Raw genomic sequence first — 17549 nt, 5'->3', positions numbered from 1 at the left:
GATTTACTATATTTCCTAGTCAAACATCAGTGTCCAGACGAAGCCAGATGATTCACTCCCGCTCACTTGCGTTTTCGCCTGAATCCTCCGAGAGTCAGGACGGCTTGAACGTGGTCGGACACACCTGAATTTATATCAATATTTAGCGTTTTATAGAGACCATGAGGGTGTAGCTGAAGGGAAAACATCTGCTCTGAACTGAAACTCTTGTGTGTTTGTGAAACCTTTATTCTAATTGTAATGTGGTGCTGGTGTCTTAAACTAGCTGGCTTGGTACCGGGGTTGAGTCGTTCCGTCTTACTTTCCAGGCTCCGTAGACACCAGTCGTCCCCCGAGGCAGGGAACCATCTTGTCGGTCGTTACTCTTCGGAGGAGTCACCTACCGGCCTGCCGACGTGGCGGGGCGGAAGAGGAGCCGCTGTCTGGCACCAAACGGGTGAGCTGCACTGTCACTTTCATAAAAACAAAACTGTCTTTGAGTCTTTTTAAGTTTCCTTTGACTGCGACAGCTGAAATGACACGAATCTGCAACTGAGCTGGAGTTGCAGTTTTCGATAACACGCTGCAGCGTTGAAGATGTGTTTGTGTAACTCGTTAGAATGATAATAATCCAGCGAATAATAGCCTAATTGTCATATAGCTTTGAAACAGAACAGTGGTTTCTGTTGACTTTCTGCCTGACATTGTTCTGTATGTTGTCATGCTGTAATTATGTGTTCAAATGGTATCAGAAGAAGCAGGAGAGTCTTCGACATAAGCGGAAAAAGGCCATTTTATTTTATTTTTAATTAAATTATTAATTTAACCGGTTTGGGAGTCACTACACTACATATCTTACATGTTGATGACCACAGGCTATCAGGACAGTTAACGTGTTGAGTGTAACAAGTATTATTCTTATTGCTTTAGATCAGAAGAAAGTATTGTCACAATACTTATTGAAACTTGTCTTCTAGGGTTTTGTAATAGTGTATTTTTCTGCACAAATCTATATTTGTATTATTAACCTTTATTTTAGTCTTGTTTATACAATCTGTCAGAGATAACAGAAAATATGCTGCATGAAAACAGCCTTAAACAAACTCAGCTGTGATTGAAAACAAAGAGGACAGCAGCAACCATATGAAGGCGTGCATTGCAAATGACCAGTAGATGGTGACATTGAACATGAAATGACGACGGTGTAGTACAGTAATGATTTCAGTTCCCACAGCAGTTTCAATGTACAAAACCTTTAACATGTTTTTCACTTAATTTTGTCTCATTAATCTCACCATGCAAAAAAAATGTGTCTCAAACTAGGCAATGCATCAAATTTATCAGAGCACCCCAACATTGTGCATGTTAAATGTTGAATTTGAACCATTTTTATCTTTTAAAATAGAACAATCATTGTTAAGTGATAGTCATCTAACAGTAACTGTGAACTTTGAGAATACTCTGAGCTAATGTAATATACAGCATAAAGCTGTAAACCACAATTTACAGCTGTGGCATCTGAAGACATCAGGAAGAAAGTGATGGACATTTCAGTATTTATATTATAAAACGTATTTATATGTAAGCAGTATTTTTGGCTGCAGGATACAAATATGTATATAGAAGTACACACCAGCACTTTCTCAACTAAAACCACAAAAAACAAAATCTCTGCCCTTCCAGATCACCATGTCCCAGGCTGCCCCCTCTGATACAGACCCCTCTGTAGACACCACCCATCCACCTAATCAACCCCCCCACACTGAACCTGGGTCCTGTCAGGATGTTCCAGCAGCCCTTCCACCACCATCAGTACCTCTTCAGCCTCCTTTGACCCCTGAGAGTTACAACCTCCCACAGTCCACCGAGGAGAAGACCACTGAGGACACCACCACCACCACCACCAAGATTGACACTTCAGAGGGCCCCACTGACCATCCACAGCATGCCCCTGAGGGTCAGGTGATCGAATGTGACCAACCAGTGAGCCTGGAGCCGGACACAGAGGCTACAGAGGAGGATGTGGAGGTTTGTCACATTAGTTTCTTTACTTGTTGAGTTTTTATTATATTTTCTTGACATACAGGTCATACTATAATCTTCAATTCTGGATTTTTGAGGCCAATACTGACATTGATATTTAATATTGACATATCATTTAGTATTGGTTCTTTTACATAAACACACATTTTTCATAGGATTTTTTTTTTGTTTTGTTTTTCTAAACAGAGAGACTGTTTCTGACATTTTGAGACTCAGATTCAGTTGTAGGGTTTTGTTGCTTTTCTTTATCTTGTGTGATAATAAGAGTTTGATATGTTTTGCTGTTGGAATTCAGCTAAACAAGCAATTATAACGTGCTTGGGGCTTTGAGGGAAAATGAAAATAATAATTAGTTGTAGCTCTTATTGACTTCAACCTTTGACGCTACTAACTGTGAGTTCTGAATTTGCAGCTAATGCAGTATCTCGTCCTTTTACAAATCATGCATACAGGAGTTCTGTTTCTAAATGATACAGTAATGTATATGTGTGCTTGTGTGTGTGTCTGCAGAAGTCACTTCAGGAGAAAGAAAAAGGCTGGGGAGGTTGGAGCTCATGGGGAAAATCTCTTCTGAGCAGTGCCACCTCCACAGTCGGTATGTCTTCTGTTCTTATTTCTGTTTCCCTGTCTCATATTTCCTCGTTAATCCTTTTATTATATTTTCTGCATTGTAGTGTTTTCTCACCTTCTCTGTGAGTCTTTAACTTTGTGTGTGTCTGTGTGCAGGCCAGAGCCTGACCTCAGTTAAGGTGAAGGCAGGAGAGGCTCTGCGTCTCCACAGGACCTCAGTAGGAGAGGAGGCGCAAGAGGAGGAGGATGAGGGAGCAGAGGTGAAGAGAGAGGGAGGAGGAGAAGGTGGAGAGCTTGACTTGCCCACCTCCGAGGAGTCTTCTTCTGCGAGTGCAGTAGCTTCTAGCAGGGGTGTTTTCTCTACAATCACACATGCTGTGCAGAACACAGTGAGTTAATGCACACAAATACACACACACACACACACACACACACACACAGTAACAGTAGTCCACAAGTATCTCATAATTTTGACTCAGAATACAAAATACAGACATCCTGTTTAACAGTTCTAACTATCTAACTCTTCATTTTCACTTCAGAAAGATAACAAAATCAAAATATTACACTAATACTTATACTCATAATACTTACGTTTTCAAATGAGACTTCTAATGGCATCATTTTGCCTAAGTAAGTCAAAATGTTGACCTAGTATATTTCTCATCAGTTTCATTAACTTTTAGTGGTGAGAATGGGATTCCATAATTTATTTAGTAATTCTGGTAATTAGATTTTTTTTCCTGTATGTCCCTTTATTCTTGTCTCTCCGAGGGTAAGTCAGTGATCAGTGGAGGTCTGGACGCCTTGGAGTTCATTGGAAAAAAGACCATGACTGTTCTTGCTGAGAGTGACCCGGGTTTCAAAAAGACCAAGACCCTGATGCAGAAGACTGCATCACTGAGTCAGGTAACACACGCACAGAGAATCAGAAAACCAATACGGATGAATAGTATGAATAATATAAAACTCTGTGGACAGAATAAGTTGGTGCTTTTCAGTGGAAATCCACATTCTGCTGTTTCTCTAAACGACAGTTGTGCTGCAGTGTTGTATTACAGTTTTACTGTGATTTATCAGATGCTGAAGGAAGCCAAGGAGAAGGAGCGGGCGCGTCTGAGCAACCAGCCAATCAGTGCACCCACAGCTCACTATGGTATCCTGTTTGACGACTACCAGGGCTTGTCACACCTCGAGGCCCTGGAGATTTTGTCCAATGAGAGTGAGGCCAAGGTAAGGCACGTGTGAACAATATGGAGTACTTTGCAGAATCGCAGTCTGTTTGAAATTGTGTACGTTAAGTTACATATGTCTGCTCTTAGGTTCAGGCATTCCTGTCTTCCTTGGTGGAGGAGGAGCAGGAGGAGGTGAAGAAGGAGCTGATTTTAATCAAAGATATTTTCATCAAGCGAGAGGAAGAGAAGGAGGAAGGAGAGGAAGAAGAAGAAAGAGAAGGAGAACAGACGAAGGATAACGGTGATCTAAGTTCCCAATTACACTGTTCTACCCCCCTGTGTGAGTGACCCAGACCAACCAACCAGACCTGCTGGAGGTAGAGGCAGTGGTCCCTGAACACTGACCCAGGATCAGTTGGCTTTAATTCCAGCTCAGTTTCTGTTTGAACTCTTGCACAGGGACACAAGTTCTGACAGTGGATCGAAGTTCAGAACTGAAATCTCACTTTAGTTGAATTTTCAATTCAGTGTTTTAGGCCAGTGTCCACTTCTAAATACTGTATCAGGGCTTTTGTATGCTTTTAGCAGACTATATTGGTTTTTTTTTTTTGTTGCCATTTTGGTATAATTACATCCTACATTAATTGTCAGCAGAAAGTCTTTTGAAATCCCTTAAAATTGGCCATGGGATAACACATCGAAGTTTTAAAAACCTCTGAAATTCATTCCATACCGTGCTCAGGTTTCTGGAGGCCTCAGGAAACTCCAAGACAAAAGAAAATATTTATCTGTTCTGTTACCCTTCTGTCATAGACTCTCAGAGACAGTCTTAACCCTGCTTGTCTAACCAGGCAGAGAAACAAAACAATCCCCACTTTAACACTTTAGGGAATGAAAATGATTATCTGGGGGCGGTTAATTTCTAAACTGCAGTACTCTGCTCCCAACATGCCAAAATAATACATTTAGAGCAAACATGATAAGATTGTGAATATTCTAGCCACTCTCAATTTCTGAACAGAGAGCTAAACTGTAACATGTCGCTCTCCTTCTGTTGCACTATAAAGTTATACTTTATGCTGATCCCTTTTTGATTGTCCTCTTTCACAGCAAGGTTATAAATCAGGGTCAGGAGCAGGGCAACAGCCTTGCAACCAGCAGGGATCCAGTTTCTGAGACACTTCAGTAGAGAAGCTGAGTGTCAACACAGAATTTTAAACTGCTCACAGCACTTTCTTTTTTCCTTATGTTGGGAAAAATCTTATTCTAATTCTCAAAACATACACAAATTATTTTTCCTGTTTGCAAAAGCCTGGAAGAGCCTGTATCCCTATGGGAGGCAGTGTTGGAGGCGTTTTGTTCCTGATCTCCTGTATCTGCTAAAGAAGTAGAAAATGTTCTACCAAAGTGAAATTCAGTGTCGAGGGGATGCTATGTCATTTGGTTTCCATCATATCTCACCCAGCCACTTGTCACCTTACATTTTAAAAGCTATATGTAAACTTTTAGTGAGTGACAGGCGCCTCAGGCGATGCCACAGCAGTGCAGAGTTCAAAGCAGGCAGGTTTCCCGTTACCTGGAGGGTTTAACACAGCGCCTGATCCAGTGTTGGTGTTCAGGGGCCAATGACGCATTCACATCATATCACTGATTTTTAAAAAAAACAACAACAATAAAACAGAAATCTATCAGAGCAAGACATTAATCCTGCATGTGAGCAGTACACATTAAGCCCTAACTGTATGCAAGGAGTTTACATTAATTTAGCACAAAAACAAGAATCAGATGTTCACCAAATCTCTGTTGTGCTGTTTGCTGAAGGCGCACAGACATATTAGCATCATAAACTCAGCATGGGGGAAATCAAAGCTTTACTGGCATGTGGTAGAAACCAGTTATCATTTTACACTTTATGCATCTGTGGCTTTAACATACAATGTATGAATAGAAGTATGCTGACATGACATCTGTGTTTATCTGTGTGTTTATCTCTCTCTCTGTGTGTGTGTGTGTGTGTGTGTGTGTGTGTGTGTGTGTGTGTGTGTGTGTGTGTGTGTGTGTGTGTGTGTGTGTGTGTGTGTGTGTGTGTGTGTGTGTTTGTTCCTGCCAGTTGCTGATGGTGAGGAGTTTGTCAGTGTTCTGACGGAGCTGCTGTTTGAGCTTCATGTTGCTGCCACGCCAGACAAACTCAACAAGGTGACACACACACACAAAATGTCAATAATATACACTCACAAACTCACTAGTTTCTCACACAAGCTCACTAGTTTGTGAGTGTATTCACTAACTTTTTATCAGTTAATCATTTAGTTTTATATCTCAGCATGATTTATACCAGTTCAAGCTTCAGTGCAAATCTATCAAAATGAAACCACATCATATAACTTCTCCAGTACACCATTCTATATTCACCTACTGGTTCTGATGAACTATCTTTTTTTTAAATCATCGTTTTACTAACTCATGTAGTAATTGATTGTAATTAAATACTCTGAAAGTCTATCATTTGTCTAGTGGAACAGTCCAGGCTACCTTATTACTATTGTCTATGGCTCAATTGATCTACAGATGCTTAAGGCAATAAATTCTTGGAACACTAGGAAAGTATTGACTGGAGGAAATGAAGTCCACGAGGAAAATATAGTCATACCAAAACAGTAAATCACAACCTATCATTACAAAGTCACTCCTTGAATATACAACGTTGTAACCTATCAGAGCACATAATCTGCATTCAGGCCTAGAAATACCTGCAGAATTTCCTCTTTCCTGTGAAATTTTCCTTAGCTTTCTTCCCATGTTAAGAAATTTGGTCGACAGGTGTACAGAAACGCAAAGACACACTCCTAAACCACTTAAAGACCCTCCCTCTCCTGCTGCAGTCTTAGAAGTAATATAAAAGTTATCACCTTTGAAGTCCTACTGCATAATCAAATTCACTTATATAGCACCTACATTAGCATATAACCGTGTATATGCATACAATTAGCATACATCAGGATGGTGATCTCTCACCATGCAGAGCTGATGGGAGGTAATTATGCATCTCCAGGCTCGGATGAGGGCCCATGATTGGGTGAGCGAAGTGGAACAGCCTGTCACTACGGAGACAGTTGGCAGGGAAACGCAGGACCAGCCGGGAGGAGAGGCCTCGTCCGTAGAGAATGAAATGGAGGAGAAGAAGAAAGATGGAGAGGAGCAGGGGGAGGAGATGAAGGGAGGAGAGGAGGAAAAGAAGGAGAAAGAGAATGACCCCAGATCTGTAGAGGTGTGGACAACTCAACAACATTATGTGACTTTTTCATTCATTTTTTAAAATTTAAGCACCTTCTTGTCCTGCTATCACATCTCGTTTTGATATTGTGTCTGTATATGTGTGTGTTTTCATTCATTGCCCACTCTCCAGGCAGTCTACCTGTCATCAGTGGGAAGTCTGGCAGAAGTGACAGCTCGCAGTATCGAGCAGCTCCACAAGGTGGCAGAGCTCATCCTCCATGGCCAGGAGTTAGAGAAACCAGCCAGAGACCAGGCACACATCCTAACCAGGTGAGTGCTTTCACATATGTGTGTGGGTGTGTATGGGGAGCACTACACTGAGAGCAGCAGGTTTTTGCTAAAAATCTACTTTTTTTTTTTAAATGCAGGTTGACATGTGCCATGTGTAAAGAGGTGGAGTGTTTGGCCAAGAAGTTCTCTGATACGATGGTTCTTGTTGGGGTAGGTGAAAGGGAATGTGTTTGTGTGTGTGTGAATTAGTAGGGGTGTTAAAGAATAAGGCTTCAACTTTTTTTTCTCATTGTCAACAAATCCTGGGAAAATCCAAAACCAATATTTGTTAGTCTGAAGTACTTTTCAACTTCCCAACCCCGTCCGAGGCTCCATTTTAAAAGTATATTTCCCTTGTCATCCTGTGTCCCTGTGTTAACAGTTTTCTTGTTATATTACCAAAACCTGTTAAAAAGGTGTGGGTGGAGGCACACACTCTACAGCTGTTTCTCCATATCTTCGCTAAGCCATGTTCCACTTTTGAGTGATCTAAACAAAACAGACAAACAAATCTGAAGGATTTTATTTAAATATGCAACTATACCCCACCCACATATTTTGTTTCTCTCAGAAAACGTGTAACATCACAGAAGCTAAAGACGCTCTAACTGTTGTCTCCCTATGACTTTAATTTTTCCTAAAACAAACACCGCGTAATTGAAATTGGTTTTTAGAAAATACTTCTCAATCAGGAGTAAATAATGCTTTAGTTAGGGACTGTTTACACCTGTGGATTAATATACATTTGGTCATTATTTATACTGCAGGACAGTATTTATGAGACTGACTCAAAATAAACAAAAGTACATAGGTTTGTGGTAATGAAAGAGTTGCAGCCTACTTATAAGCATAGGATGTGTTTTTACCCACTCTGTGAAACGCTGTGAAGAAAACTGTAAACTGCGCTGGTTAAATTGAAAAAAAAAAAAAAGAGTGTCTTGCTGTAAGTCAGCTCCTGTTGCCAAATTGCTTTTCACATTTCATCCTTTGTTACTTGAGTGCCTGTTGGCTGGTGAGGTAGCGACAGCGTACTTCTCCATGGTAATGAAGGAAAATGTCAAAGTAGAAAGGTGTTCTCCTCCATCTTCAGGCAGTATGCAACTAAGGAAAATGTCAGTGAAATGGTTCGACTCATTTACTCGTTTTGGAATATAATGGAGGAATAAGCTGCTTTATATCACACTTGTCGGTAAATTTGTCAACAGTAAGGTAAATCTTACTTGTCTTTTAATTCTGCTCCTTTTTCCCTCATCTCCCATGTTCTTTCTCTCAGAACCAGAGGAAAGCAGAGGAGTTGAATCCACTGGTAGACAGTGTGCTGCTAGAGGTGAGATACACAGACCTTTTTTCCTCAAACGATCCCAATCATAATCAGTTTGTGATGAATGAAATTCTAATGATGTAGCAGTCTCAGTCTGATGATGACTGCTAGAGGTGCGTTGATAATCCCTGCGACTGGTGTGATAACTGATCACATCTAATTTGTTAATGGGGAACGAGGTGAGACCTGCACAAGATGTATTAAGATATGTTTAAAAGTGAAGAGAAAAAAAATCTCATTCAACACAGATGATGAAGGCTGGGAATACAGTTAAAATAAACTTTATTCAAAGTGCAATCAGCATTTTTAAATTTCAAAAACTGAGTGACAAATATTGCCACACAGTATTTTATTTTATTTTATGTTTTACACAAAATACAGTATTCTGTACCAGTATACTGTGTTTTATACAGAGACTATGTTTTGTTACCCTATTTGTTATATATATATATATATATATATATATATTACACATTTTATACAATATGTTCTCATGCTGGTTATATGGTTTGGTCAGCTCAAGACAATATTCTGCTTTAGTGGGGAATGCTTTTCTGTTTTATTCTGTTCTGTTCTAGTCTATGTACACCCACTGTTCAGTTAACAACATGTCCATTGTATTAAGGCTGTGCACAATAATTTATAAAATAATTTCAACTGCAAATAACTATTTTTTTTTGCATTTTTAAATACCCACCAATTCTTAAATAGGCTGAATGATGCTTTTTGATGTGGGAAATGATGATTATGTTCATGATGATGATGGTGGGTTTCCTGTCTGCAGGGCTCCAACAGCACCAACTACATCCAGAATGCATTTCAGCTGCTGCTTCCCATCCTGCAGATCTCCCACATCCAGAGCCAGCACTGCCGACCCACTACAGAACCAACATCACAGACACAACACTAACACACACACACACACGTGCTACCTGCTCACCAGCTTGTCTTAATATACAGTATCTATTGTTGTACAGTGAGGTATAGAGATTAGATTATTCCAAATTAAGTGCTTATATCTACGTGAAGTGCCACAGCTACAGGCCGAAGATGTTTATATGTGCAGAATATAATCCTTAAGATAACAATTTAATTAACAGATACATGGAGAAGTGATCCACCTTGTGTCTCTGAATGTTATTTTGTCTGTGCTTTGCAGCTGACACTTTGCTTTGAGAAAACAAATGGTGTTCAGAGTTGACTGAAGCTCAGCTGTGACTCACTCTGTCTGACAAACAAAGACGTTTCTCTGCCATCAAAATACTGAACCAAAAACAGAACATAACTCAGTGTGTTGTCTTGACTCTACGTTAACGTATATTAAGCTTTCTTTGCACTCCTTATGATCCATTGTAATTTTGTCAGAAGGAACTTTGAATAACACTAGTGAAATGTCTGTTTTACTGAATTTTATTCTGGTTTGAGACTAAATGCCAGTATTAGTGATGATGATACACCACAATTTTTGCTTCTCTTTTTTGTTTTGTTTTGTTAAATTATATAAAGCAACACTACCTTATATTTCACTTTTATCCAGTTTGATTTGAAAGAAAAAACAGATCTTCATACTTTGAATGAGAAAACATTTCGTTCTCCTTCTCGCTTCTTGTGTACATTAAAGAGTGTAGGTGAATTCATCTCTGATTTTGTTTAGTTGGGCTGCTGTACTTTAAAGAACAGTTTGACATTTTAGGAAAAAGAAAAAATCATATTTCTCAACTTGAAGCAGGCATTAGCCAAAGCATGTCGGTGTGTTTTAATTTTCTCTTGCCCTCTTGAATAAAGGCTTTTAATATTGTTTGGCCAGGATCTCTGGATTTATACACTTCTTGATCCCCAGAGTAAAATATATCATCAATTTTCCACTTTTATTTTTCCCCCCTTTTCTTTGACCACCTGTGGAGTTTCAGCAGCAATCCTGAGGTGCTCACAGTGCATCTGTTTTTTAATATCCAGTGTTAGATTGACTCTTAGCTTCCAGCCCACAGTTATTCAGACCTCTGTAAGATGTGAAGAAGTGCTCTCTTTCCCTTCTTTACTTCTCCCCTCTCCCCTTTTAGAGATGCACTAATACTGACAAGAAAGCCATTAAGCAAAGAAAATATTAGTCATTCCTGCCGTAATGGTTTGGCTCCTTTCAGCTATAGCCAGATGGAGGAAGGCTGTTTATCTGTGCTTCTTCCGTAGAATACAAAATGATTTGTAATGCGAGTTGGAAAATGTTTGGAGGCCAAGTTGTTTAACTTTTGACAGTTTACTAATGTGTTAAGCCTGCCTTCTGATAAAGCGCCCTGAGACTGTTTGAGGATGAGACGTTGAAAATAAATATGTTTTAACCATTTTCTTGTGTCTCAGATGTTATATTTTCAACATAAAGGCAGCTAGTAAGTGAAGCAGTCATTTTACTTTTTCACTATATGTCCATTTCTGTGCTCTTCTCCTCTTGCTCCTCCTCTGTGATGGACGAGGTGGATGGATGGCCACGATGATGCAGATTTGCTGAAGACATACGAGATAGAAAAGGTAATAAACAGACTGGTGTTAGATGATATTGAAAAGGGTCAGGATGGGGTTTAAATTAAGCTCAGCTTGAGGTATATTAGATTGCCTGTTACAGAAAATTCATTCAGACCTTAACCATGCTGATTATCTTATAAATATTGAGTATCATTTACAGGAAACAGGAACCAGAAACAGTATCAGTAGCATAAAAGTTCTCAATGACTGTATTTCAGTTCTGTTGTTTTATACTTCTGCTCCAAAGTTCACGGGCAAATGTTGTTTCTTTTACTCTAGCGCCTTTATTTAGTCTTAGTCTAGTTACTTTGCAGGTTCAAAATATTAATACAAAATATAAAAAGCAAATAATTTATGATGCATTGTTACAGACTGAGGAGCTAAGCCAGTGGTGTCCAAACTGTTCCACAAAGGGCCGGTGTGGCTGCAGGTTTTTGTTCCAACCAATGAAGAGCACACAGTGTGACCAATCAACTGTCTGAAGAAGATCAGTTGATTAAATGAGTCAAGTCTGGTGTGCTGCTGCTGCTTGGTTGGAACAAAAACCTGCAGCCACACCGGCCCTTTGTGGAACAGTTTGGACACGTCTGAGCTAAGCAGTACACAAACTAATTAAAAGTAACCCCACCTTTACCTGCTGCAACGTTAAAGTGATCCTCACACACTGTTGCCTCAACAATTATAATCAAATAATATGATAAACAGTTTATTATTCGGGTCAGTTTTCATAATGAGTGCTTTTACTTATGATACTCCTAATGTACTCTGATGCTACTTCTTCTGCACTTTTATCAGGAAGGGGTAATGAGTAGGTCTAGCACTAGGACCCAGACAAAGGGGCAGAGTCTACAAAAAGGGGCTGGGAGCTCACCTGAGATGTGCTTCCTGCTTTGAGATACACTTGAGTGATGGCAGCTGAGGCCTTTGTTTGGGTTTTCTTCAGGTAGGCTCCTTTTAAATGTGTTTGAGAGCATGAATTTAAGACTTAAGCTGTAAAACCAAGACGTGCTGCATTTGATTCATAATATTAACTGAAAATGAAATGTTTGTATTTGTAGATTCTCCCCAACTTTTTGTTTTAGTAGCTTAGCCACATCAGCCAAGTAACAATGCTCAAGCATAACAGTGATAGTTAAGTCTTTGTTATTGCCTTTAGTATAGTGAAATCATGTGCATGTCTCAAACTTGAGAAAAGTTGGTTTATTTATTTCATTCATTCATTCATTTGCTGTGTGCTTGCTTTCAGATATTTGTTAAAAGTTTGTTGTAATGGGTTTTTTTTTTGTATTTTCCTGTGCTTCTGTTTAATTTAGAGTTCAAACAACATCAAACTTGGAAAAACCAACCATTTTCACCAGGTTTATCATGAGATTGTTGTGTACTTTTTTGCTAAGTCAAATCAATGGGCCTACTTTTTCTTCTTCTTTTATTTTTACAATAATTACAGAGGTTGAGTAGTAGAGTAGCCACATTGAATCCATGCTTCACTGTGCACTTTGACTCACCTTAGCTTGCTACGCGTAGATAAGTTTGGAGTAGTGTTTTTTGTTTTAAATTTTATGACGAGGTGACAACATGTTCTGTGACAAATACCTCTTTTTGGCAGTGTACCTGAATATCGCTTGCTCACAGCAGAATGCAGGATCTTTACTTGTGACAGAGTATTTGTGTGTGGTATACTTCTACTTCTATCTCTCAATGGAGACTAAAGTACACCTTCCAAGTAGCCTCTTTCAGCTTTTATGATTGTTCTAGTAGTGAGTTTACCAGCATGGCAGTGGTCGGCGCTTCCATCCAGCAGAGTTTCTATGTCCTCTGAAAAATGTACATGAAGATTAACACACAAACTCACAGAAAGAGTTTTATCTGCATGTGATCTGATTCATTTCTCTGAATTTGTTAGTGTTGGCGTGTGTGCGTGGTTCCCTACCTTGAGATTTACATTCTTGAATGGGTGACAGTTCTGTCCATTGGAGAAAAAAGAAAAGAATTTAAACAACAGATCAACCAAATGATTTTCTTCCAAACCATATGTATACATTTAAGAACTGACCTGACCAAGGCCGGGACCGATAGAAGTGAAGGACTGCACCTATGTTGAACAATAACAGGTCATTAGAATCTCTTTCCATTCAGTGTTCATGGAGTATTATTGTGCAATTTACCTCTGGGGGTGATGATTTCTGTGTGCTTCTCTCCATCTACTTGAATCATAAAAAGCATTATCAAAAACATACCATCACCTAAAAAATAGATTTGTGTAGTTTCCTCTGAATTCTGAGATTTTTTTTTTTTTTTTTTTTACATGATTCTGACACATTTCACAACTTAGACATCTGTTATGAAAGTAAGACTCAACCGTATCCTCGTAATTGTCTTTTGAGATCTTGTCTGCATTGTGGTGCAGAGTGGTCTGATTTTTAGATGAACTCATGTGCTCTGTTACAGTGATACGTGGTTAATATGACATAGTATGGGATATTGTTGGATATAATGTTTTACAGTTTCAGTGTTTTTATGTGTGTGAATGGGTTGCTTGTTTATTTTCTTTTGCAAACTTGCTTGCCTCAACTTGAATATAAAAATATCATGAAAACGTAAGTGTGTGTAAGAATAGCTTTTGACCACAGGGACTGAGAGAGAAGTGAGAAAGTGTGACTCTGGTTTTAAGTTGTGTAAATAAGGAGTAAAAGAGGGAACAAGGAAAAATGTGAAGTAGCAGAGAAAGATGTTTTTAAGAAATGGAGACTGAGAGAACACAGATTTAAATTTACCATGTAACTGCTGACCAGTGATGCTGTTCACGGGGGACACCATGGGCTTTTCTGACAAAGGAAATAAACATTTTTAGGTCAGCTTCTAAAGATCAAACTTACCCAAAGAGTGTATATTGTGTGTGTTTCTCTGGGTGTCTTACTGCATGAGTGTTTCAAGTAGATTTGCCCGAGCACAGTTGTAACTACAGTCAGGAGCACCACACACAGCAGAGCCAGCCAGAGCACCCTGACTATACACCGCCACTCACCTGAAGGATAGAGAGGGGTTAAAACAGGCAGATTTTGGAAATGCAACAGTTATTTACATTACTGATTACAATGTAAAAATTATATTTCAAAACTTTTTTTTTTAACATAATTTCTTTTATATAATGTCAGAAAACTGTTAAAACATCTCAGTTATCCAGAGCTCAATGACCTTGAGAATTCTTTTTTTAGGCTTTCTGCCTTTATTTGATATTTGTCATTTATGTGGCATGCGCCCTAACAATCAAGATAACATATGTCCTCCAAATAATTTGTTTTATCTGATCCCAAACCTAAAGGTATTAATTTACAAAACATAAAACAGAGAACAAGACAAAATCCCATACAGATAATCAATTAATCAAGTAATTGTTTCAGTGCTTGAGTGTTTCGCTCATGACATATTATTTTCTAAAAAGAATAGATACACAGAAAGGGATAATAGCTGAAAAGCATAATTGAAAATCAGTGAGGAAGAGAGGAGAGGAGAAAAAATAAGTACAGGAAAAAAATACTGTACACAGAGAGAAATACAAGAAACAGAAATGAGAGAAAAGAGAAACAGTAACACGAGGTAAAGAACATGTGCTCATAAATAAGAGCAGGAAAGAAAAGGGACTAAAGGGGAAACAAGTGGTGGAGATGTGGCAGAAAAATGAAAGATGGATTTCAAGCTTGCATTATGCCGGAAAATATGACAGAGTCGTAGCTTTCAGCATGAGGGGAGTGTTGGAGAACCGACTAGAAAGATAACAGCCAAAATCAATACAGCCTTGGAGATACAGTAGATTAAGATGTGCCGTAACTTTCGGAAAGTGTGACTGATCGTACAGCTCAGAGAGAGAAAGAAACAAAGCTCAAGTTCTCTCAATTCTCCTTCTCCTGAGCCAGGAGAAGGAGAATTGAGGGAAATTTGTTCAATTGAAAAAAATGACTCTGAGAGAGAATACCAGTTTGAATGAGATAGAATCACTTTCACCTAAATGAAAACAGAGTGGCCAATTTCCTTCACTCTTATTGTCTCCTCTCCTCTCTAATCTTAAACTGAAGCCACACTGACCACATGGGGAACAAAGAGACATTGCTCTCTCATCCTGACACCAACCTTTCTGTGTCCGTTTCCATGGCAGCTTTTCCTTTGCTGTTGCGATCGAAACAGTTTGATTGGCGAACCAAAGGAGACAGCGGCTTGGATTGGCTGACTCAGAGGCAGGCAGGACGGGAAGACAGCAGTAAAATGCCTTCTGTCCTTCGCCACCCTTTTCACCCTCCTCTTCCCCCTGCTCCTCAGGTGGGTGGAGGTCCAAGAAGCTGTAATTACTGTGCCCATACAAGGTAAGATTCAGGGTATCTGCATCATCGAGTTGAAGCTCTACTGACACCTCCAGATGTACATTTAGTGCTCTGCCTAGATAGATAGAAAACAGAGTAAGGCTTTAGACAGCAGCCTGCAAGTTAATATCTAATTATTTACAGCATACAGGGTAATATTAATAACCTACATTATGTGTCAGTACAAGGAAAATAGCCAAAATGGTAGGAAGTGAGAGGTTAACAACTTTGTGTTTCAACTCTATGAGTGAGATTGGTGAACTGATGTGCAGTCAACAGCATTGTTTCTTTTGAGATGAGTCAGCACTCTGGTGCCTTTTGAATTACAAAAACATGCAGTTCACACAGGGTTGTACAGGGGTGTGACAGAACACCAGTGTGCAGAGAGCACAGCAGCAACAGAAGACTCAAACTTTTTATTTTAGCCATCGCATTAGCTTCCGCTGATCTAACCTGCTGCTAGTGGGGGCGAATGTGACAAAGTGTTTAGCAGACCAGGGACTGTATCCAAAAATGAAACCAGCTATCAGTTGATGGAAATGTCAGTATTGGACAAATACTGACATTTATAAAAGTATTGGACAAATTGAAATTTTGACCGAATGATGGTGCTAAATGAAAAGTCAAGAGATCATCAGAGTCATCGCAGCTTGTCCTGAGATCTACAGAATTTCACGGTAAATTGTCCAGTCCATCCATAGAGCCATGCCACTAGTGTGACTAAAACTTCAGCGACTTATCTTTACTGTCTAGTCGTGCAGTACCTGAAAATGAGATGTTATGATGAAACTTTGCCATGTCAGTATCTGTCTGACACATGAACCAGCTCTTTTCTGAATCATTGCTGCTTCTCCTGGAGTCTGATGCAGGATCTGTCATGTGGCTGTGATTCCCCTCTGTGCAGGCCTGCTCCCACTTTTCCCATTCTCCAGTCTGATAAGGGTCACACATGTCCGTTCTCTCAATGTCAGAGTCCCCGATCTTCCCATTCTCCCCCTTCTTCCCCTGATTGCCTCGTTTACAGGGTCGGTAGGGCAGACAGAGGAAGTTAACTTTGGATTCTAAAAGGATAAAGAGAATGAACAACAGAAAATTCAGAACGATTTCCCTTCGGGAGCAGGCTGAAAGTGGAGAAACCCAAAAAGGCTCTCAAGTCCTGAAATCAGAGTGAGATCTCAAAATGGAAGTTGCTGTTTACAGTTTACATCTGATAGAGAGAGACAGACAGGGGAAGGCAGAGGCAGAGAGGACCAAAAGAAAAACCGTTGAAGGCAAACACGTGCACGAGTACAAAGGCTAAAGCATGTTGCTCTCTGAAAGAAAACAAGCTTTTCAAGGCAACACAATACGGAGACATTTTCAAAGCAGCTGTCAGTCAGTGTTGTATGGAGCAATGTTTGGGTCAGATTTTTATCTAAAAAAAAAAACAAACCAAAAAAAACAAAAAGACAGAGGTCAAATCAGAGTGAGTGTATATGAAGAGGAAGAAACAAGACAAAGTGACTCAACTAAATAAAGTTTACTTCTTTTCAACACTGACTTTTGCAAGAACAGAAAGTTTGAACAAAACATAAAGCAAATAGTTCTTCCTTTAGCCTCAAATGGTTCTGAACTGATAGTGAGACATGTGGACATAGACATAAAACACACGAACACAGATGAAGTGGATGAACCTGCATCTGTAGCTGTGTTCGGTGACCCACCTCTGTATAAGGAGAAGAATTCTGGGAGACAGATGATAAAGGTGAGGATCACGAGGACCAGAAGTTTAGTCAGTGCTGCTCTTGCCATGGTTGCACCATAAGATCACACACACAGTCACACACTTCTTCACAACACAGGCATGACTTGTGGCTCGTGGTATCTGGGTCCTTCCCTTAAACAAACGCTTTCATTCATACTCCATCACTGCCCATCAGAGTAGCCTTTGGTAGAGTCTAAGAAGTCCTGAGAAGATTTCATGTAACTCATGTACAGGCAGGCAACAACGCAACGAGAGGCATTCTCACAATATGAGGCAAGTCGACACTTCACTTCCTATTA

At 39.6% G+C, this 17549-nt stretch overlaps 3 protein-coding genes across 8 annotated transcripts in view; 2 read left to right on the top strand and 1 right to left on the bottom strand.

The window, feature by feature from the left end:
• Nucleotides 1-368: 368 nt before the first annotated feature.
• On the top strand, nucleotides 369-10975 carry fam114a1 (family with sequence similarity 114 member A1). Of its 2 annotated transcripts, none has more exons than XM_041035559.1 (13): nucleotides 369-436; nucleotides 1663-2007; nucleotides 2533-2617; nucleotides 2749-2981; nucleotides 3367-3501; nucleotides 3673-3825; nucleotides 3915-4068; nucleotides 5878-5963; nucleotides 6820-7035; nucleotides 7174-7313; nucleotides 7412-7484; nucleotides 8587-8640; nucleotides 9419-10975. In XM_041035559.1, exons 2-13 carry the CDS (start codon nucleotides 1669-1671, stop codon nucleotides 9542-9544), a joined length of 1794 nt encoding a protein of 597 aa, XP_040891493.1. In that variant the 5' UTR covers nucleotides 369-436; nucleotides 1663-1668; the 3' UTR covers nucleotides 9545-10975. The 2 variants fall into 2 exon arrangements, with proteins under 2 accessions (XP_040891493.1, XP_040891492.1); XM_041035558.1 differs by having other exon boundaries at nucleotides 3915-4107.
• LOC121180286 lies at nucleotides 10029-17535 on the bottom strand. 5 transcript variants are annotated; one of them, XR_005893939.1, is made up of 11 exons: nucleotides 17210-17534; nucleotides 16271-16567; nucleotides 15280-15582; nucleotides 14069-14176; nucleotides 13926-13976; nucleotides 13317-13355; nucleotides 13205-13243; nucleotides 13082-13114; nucleotides 12919-12966; nucleotides 10219-11133; nucleotides 10029-10149 (listed from the first exon to the last, which is right to left on the bottom strand). XR_005893939.1 is itself a non-coding variant. In XM_041035560.1 (10 exons), exons 1-10 carry the CDS (start codon nucleotides 17295-17297, stop codon nucleotides 11048-11050), a joined length of 1092 nt encoding a protein of 363 aa, XP_040891494.1. In that variant the 5' UTR covers nucleotides 17298-17534; the 3' UTR covers nucleotides 10029-11047. The 5 variants fall into 5 exon arrangements, 4 of the variants coding, with proteins under 4 accessions (XP_040891494.1, XP_040891495.1, XP_040891496.1 ...); XM_041035560.1 differs by having other exon boundaries at nucleotides 10029-11133; XM_041035561.1 differs by having other exon boundaries at nucleotides 10029-11133; nucleotides 13317-13352.
• klhl5 (kelch-like family member 5) overlaps nucleotides 12067-17549 on the top strand; it is a 51556-nt gene continuing 46073 nt past the window's right edge. Inside the window, exon 1 of the mRNA XM_041035557.1 lies at nucleotides 12067-12094. The gene's annotated coding sequence lies outside the window, so the exon portion shown is untranslated. The remainder of the gene's footprint in view (nucleotides 12095-17549) is intronic.

The sequence above is a fragment of the Toxotes jaculatrix genome, chromosome 4 (assembly GCF_017976425.1).
Source record: "Toxotes jaculatrix isolate fToxJac2 chromosome 4, fToxJac2.pri, whole genome shotgun sequence".
Lineage (NCBI taxonomy): Eukaryota > Metazoa > Chordata > Actinopteri > Toxotidae > Toxotes > Toxotes jaculatrix.
Note: the sequence above shows the minus strand (reverse complement) of the source record. Positions and strands in the feature narration are given on the sequence as shown.